Raw genomic sequence first — 6000 nt, forward strand, 5'->3', positions numbered from 1 at the left:
GCACTGAAGCCTTTGGGGTTCTTCCGGTCTTTTCCAACTGACCCGTGGCCAGGGTTGGTCTTCACTCTAACCTAGGTAAATATAAGTGTGTGGTTGATTGTAGATTAACTTGCATTCCTTTTCTCACCTTCCCGAATTTGCAAAGCTTTTTGATTACACATGTTCCTTTTTCTTTCCCGTCCCTGGGTAAATGAGATATTCATGTATTACTGACTACTAATGTGTTCCAATTTTAACCCACCTTTAGTCAATGCTAAATCGTTTCTATATAGTATATGTTCATTTTCTCACCCTCCCTTTTAAGGAGATATGTTGTATCTATAGCATGTTCCAATTTTTACCTTCCCTATAGTTTATTGTGCTAAAACTGAATTCTCAAATTACACAATCGTATTCTCTATTCAAACTGCCAATGAATTACGAAAGGTCTTGGGTTTAGTATGTTCCCTTTCTTTACCCTCCTTTAATTAAGTTGCGAAAGACGGTTTTCTAAAATTAGCATGTTCTTGTTTCTACCTTCCCTTTACTTCTAAGTTTCTAAATGATTAGCATACTATATCTTATTCATAGCTATACGCTGTTTCTGATTTTAGTTATTGATAGTCTGATAGCGTTCAACTTATGGCTCATGACATATGATGATGATGATTAGATAAAGAGTTTGAACCTACCCAGAGTCTGTGTTTATTATATAATTACAAATGTTATGATGTTTTGAGTGCCATTTCCCTTAACTCAACTCCCTGATCCATCGTGTGTAGGTATCTAGTGATAAAGATAAATAGGATACTGGTATAGGAATTAGAAATAAAAATCATAATATGCTGGTAGTAGAGAGTGAGTTACCTAAATAAATGTTAAGGTATACGAACTGGAATTATGTGCCCAGGTGAGTATTTGTACAAATTCTATTTGGGTGACCTACGCGCTCTATCAGGCACAAGGTATCCCCATGGGCAGTGTTCAGTGTAAGTGAAAGGTAGGAGATGTACTGGTGTATGCGAGACATGTCCAAATAGTAAAATACTGTGTATATCGTTTTTCACTATTGAAAAGGCCATCAGTCCTTTAGGCTAACATGAGAGTTACTTTGTAACACTTTACAATTATATAACTTTTCAATGGGACAAGATAGAAAACTGGAGATTACACTCTCGGAACTCAGAATTTAATAACATCTTTTAGTGAATATTGTTTTTAAATTGTGTGTGAAAATACCACATTTAGAAAGTAGGCATTTTCTTATTTAACCATTCTGTGTGCCTGTGCTGTTTTGTGTATTGACTGTCTGGTTTTGGACTGACAGGGGCTGGGGGATGTGCATTCACTGTAGGCAGCCACTGGGGGTTGATGTGTGCCTGGCCCTTCCTGGATGACCTTGGCAGCAGTTAGGGTTATGGGAGGAGTTTTCCTTAAACCTGAATAGGGCATGTCACCCTTGCACAATGCTGTGTCCACCTCCTGTGGTCATACTGCACCAGTGAAGCCAGAGCTGGTTTGGACTGGGCTCAGAGACCCTAGCACAAAGAAGAACAAATACAAAAATTGGTTATAAGTAGTGGACCTTGAACCCCAAAACTTTAGATCACTTCTGGACTCAAGAGGAACTTTTTCCAAGGAGAAGAGCTGGAGAGCTGTAAGGTGGAGTACTGCCCCTGCCCCTTTTCTGTGTGGGGCTTGGCCTGCAGTTGTTAATTCTGCCAAGGACAAAAACTAGAATTTTGCTGCAAAACCTGCTTGAAGAAAAATCTCTAAGGTCTTGTGTGTGGTGCCCTCCTGTTCAGATGTCTCAGAGACACAAAGACGTCACACCCAGCTCCCCTGAACTGTACTGCTCAGAGTTCTGACCTGCCAGGAGGTGCCTGCTTCAGTTTTGGGCCCCCTTGAGGATGTTCCAACTCCCAAACAGCAGGGAGAAACCTAGGAGAAACAAAAACAATCTTCGACGCCACGACCTGCACAGAGGCCAGTGTCACCACTGGTGAAGTGCACGACGCACCGACCTGACTGCAGTGATCAGCCTTCCCAACGCCAGTGGTCGCAAAGACTCAGTTACCGCCAGCATACAGTTATCGCAGCGCCGATAAACCACAGAGGGGTGACTCCACGAACTCATCAACTTAGGCCCCCTCACCGGAACAGATGCCTCACCGCCGACACAACCGACTTCCCTGTTCTGGATTAGACACGTCGCCTCCTCCCGTACAACACCTCGCCTACCCCATAGCAACCTGGGAGCCAGCCTCGGCACAGACGCCTCACCTCCATGCCGCCATGCATCATCATAGACTTCTTTTTCCAAAGCTACTCTTTGTTTAGGGACGTCCGTGTGACTCCGTGCCCAATGCCTTGTACCTCGCAGTCAGCGCCATACTTTGGATTTATTGCTGTCACAACGTTGTAATAACCCCAGGAGGAGCCATTTGTTTTCTACAAGTTCTATTTTTGCAATAAATGTTCTAAAACCCTAATTTGCTACATGTAGGTTGTATTTTTGGCGTTCTGGTCTTGTTAAGTTTAGATAAAGACATGTAATTTTTTTGTAAACTGGTGTAGAGTCAGTTTGTGGTGTTCTTACTGTATTACTGTGTGTTTGGAATACAAATACTTTACGCATTGCCTTTGGGGATGAGCAGGTCTGCTCATGCCAAGCTACAATGGGGGTAAGCAGGGGTTATCTAAAGTGTGTAACCCCCTTACCCTAACTAGAAGCAAGGTCCCTACTTGGACAAAGGTACCTACCACTGCCAATTAGGGATCCCCGTTCTAACAGTGAGTCCTTAAACATGAACTGCGAAACACTCCTACCCTGATGGCAATGCTATCAGTAAACTGTCAGTGATCATGTGCACCCTATATGTGGGCTCAATTCTTATAACACATGGAGCAAACGTTTACTCTATTTAATCAAACGGAAAAGGTTTGTACAGCAGAAATGCTGAACTCACATATTTGAAGGCGCACTCGTGAGAATGAAGAACAAAGTGACTCCGTAAAATAAAATATTTGCCAATGACCACACAATTTGACATCAGATCAAGGGTCAAGTAAATGACCGTTAGGTCGGGTAGATTATTCAAGTTACTCAACTTGCAGGTCTAGTAAAAAAAAATTTAAAAAAATTCGAGACCTGTAAGTGTCTGCAGCCCTTCTTTAATACTAAGGTGCCACAGAGCTGCAAAAACAGGCATAACTTATCCGCTGAGCACCTGAGGTACTTTCCATAATACAGCCCATGTGATCTCTCGCAGGCACCACAAAAAGGTTCTCAGTATCTGTACATTCCACCAGAACATTCAGTTCCATTCTCTGGAGGTCGGCCCGGATCCAGCTGAAAAAGTTCTGGATAAGAATCCAGCGGAAGCGTTCTTTTTCCAGCGATGTAAATGGCTCTATATAAGGATCTTTCTCTTCATGATTAGCTATCAATATATATTTTTTTTAATTGCCTGTTCTTAATGTCTATCTTGACTGTGTTTGTTATGCATTACTCCAAGTGTTACAACATGATGAAAGCATATGGGAACTTCTATTATTGGTTGTCATGCGATGCAAACATCGCTATTGGTGGCCCAACATTTAACGACCATTGCTCCGCCGAAGTCGCTATAATAAAGTTCAGTTCTTTCTGCAACTGCTTGTGTGTCGTCCTTGCAATAGGAAACATGCCCTATTCCAAAGGTCGCTTGATCAACGTGAGAGTCGACGCACACTGCTCAGACGGCCCAATATTGAACGTAATAATGCTCCACATCTGTATGCCTACTTTTTATCCACAGTGCATTGCTCTACAATCCTCCCCTCGTCAGCTGTCCATTGCTCAAAGCATCGACACCGGCTGCTCAATATTAGCATGGCATTGGTTCCTGGCGGCTGGCATGGCTAAAGACAAAGAAAGGCGCTCTCTCTCTCTCTCTCGCTCACCTTGGCCGTGGTCTCCCTCCAGCTCTGGAAGGCGCTGTAAGCGGCGCTCACCGCCTCCCGGCTCTCGGGCACTCCGCAGTCGGACACTCGCAGCAGCTCGGTCCCGCTGGCCGGGTCGAGGACTGGGAAGGTGGCGGCAGCAGACACCCAGCGGCCACCGATGAACCCGTCGGCGCGGAGCAGCGGGGAGGCGGTCAGGGAGGAGGATGCCATGCCGGCGACTGGCAGGGCACGACCGGAGGCTCCAGGGGGCAGCAGGCGCAGCGAGCGGAAGCCACAGCCGCCCAGCCTCCGTGAAGCCAAGCACAGCGCCATGTCCACCCACCCTCCGCTGAGAGGAGGGAGCGAGCAAATGGGACGGCTCGGGAGACAGGGGGTGGGACTCTTAAAGTGGAAGGAGGGTTTTCATGTCTACAGAGGGGCGGGGAAGGGCCGGGAGGAGGACCTGAGAGGACCGATAGAGGTGTGTGAGAGAATAGGGGTCGGATTGGAAATGCGGGCACTCGGGCAATGTCTAAGTGTCTGAGTTGCAGCTCTGGGCAGGGCTTTAAGTGGGTTGAAATAACTGAGGAGGGGTGTCTCTCAAACAGGCGTGGCTGATCCAAGGGCGTGGTTTAAAACACCCAAGCTAAAAATCTGTGGATAGAATAGTGTGCTCCCATCTTGTGTTTTGCTGTATCTATCATTGCACCCAGAGATATAATACTACAAGTAACATTACACCTACAACAAGCCATGACTATTGGTTTTCCCAATGGTGGTTGTAGTAGCGCGCTCTAGTGTATGCACGTCACGTAACCTACGTGACGTGCCGGCGGCCATCTTAGGCTGCGCGCGCATCGCGTTTCATTGGCGCGAAGAGCCGGTACGGGCAGCAGAGGCTCGGCGCTCTTTAGGGATGTTAATTACTGAAATAAAATAGTTAACTGGCAACCTGGCTGCAGTGTCATCATTGGGGGCAAAGAGGAACAGTACAATGGCGACGAGTGTGGGATAGCAGATCCCCAGCCCCCCACAGCAAGAAAACCACGCCGAGGGACACAGCAAAACACCGGTGGCAGGAAATTCTATGCTGAGCAGCACCACAGCGAACCAGAGAGCCAAGTAGACCGACGGCTACCACACAGGTACCCTAAAGAGCGCGGCAGAGCCCAGAAGCACCCAAGGGGGTAGAACAACCACCCCAGGAGGAGACAGACCCCGGGGAGGAGCACAAGAAGCGCGCCAGGTCAGGCCACCATCCACTAAACTAGGGGAACCGACCTGGATACCCTACTAAAGAGCGAGGGGGCTGACGCAAGTAGTCCCCAAAACCACACAAACAAGGAAGAACAAGACAGCACGCCGGGGAGCCCCAGAGGCCAAGCAAGCACACAGCCCACGGTCAAGAGCCAAAAGCTGAGTGCGCAAACGGGATATGCGATGGCGCCGGTGCAGTTTCTACCCAGGCCGGGAGAACCACTGATGAAGTGGGAGGACTGGAGAGAGTATATAGACAATTTCATAGGAGTCTTAGAAGACGAGAATGAAGAGGTGTTCAAACCTTCGAGAAAGAAACGCATCCTGTTGCTGAACTTAGGCCCGGAAGGGCTGAGGGTTTACAAAAGCTTAGTACCATAGCAGAGAGCAAGCACGGACGACGACGTGTACGCCCATGCGATCGACGACCTCAACGAACATTTCAGACCAGCGGTATGCGTGTCAGTGGATAGATTCAACTTCCAACAAAGGAAGCAGCGCCCGGGAGAGACGATAGAAGAATATGTGGCAGCACTGAAACGACTCGTGGCCACATGCAAGTACGACAACTGGGAAGAAGAGTTCATCAAGGACCAGGTGGTAATGCACACCACATGCACATCCGTGCAAGACAAACTATGGTCCAGCGGAGACACCACCCTAAAAGACGTGATGGTCATCGTCAAAAGGGCAGAATTGGCAAGGAGGTGCGCCGATGCGACGAAGAAGGAGACTGCGTCCAGCACCATGGTAAACAAAGTGGACGACGAAGAGCCCCGTAAGGATCACCAGAATAAGAAGGCAGCAGACAAGGGACACACCAGGTGGCATAGCAAC

General features: G+C 47.6%; 1 protein-coding gene across 1 annotated transcript in view; it reads right to left on the minus strand.

The window, feature by feature from the left end:
* ALDH5A1 (aldehyde dehydrogenase 5 family member A1) overlaps positions 1-4288 on the minus strand; it is a 105297-nt gene extending 101009 nt beyond the window's left edge. The window contains exon 1 of the mRNA XM_086965139.1: positions 3925-4288. Coding sequence (XP_086821265.1) covers positions 3925-4239 — 315 coding nt within the window. The 5' untranslated portion in view covers positions 4240-4288. The remainder of the gene's footprint in view (positions 1-3924) is intronic.
* Between the last annotated feature and the right edge of the window lie 1712 nt (positions 4289-6000).

The sequence above is a fragment of the Lissotriton vulgaris genome, chromosome 4_1, assembly GCF_964263255.1.
Source record: "Lissotriton vulgaris chromosome 4_1, aLisVul1.2, whole genome shotgun sequence".
NCBI lineage: Eukaryota > Metazoa > Chordata > Amphibia > Caudata > Salamandridae > Lissotriton > Lissotriton vulgaris.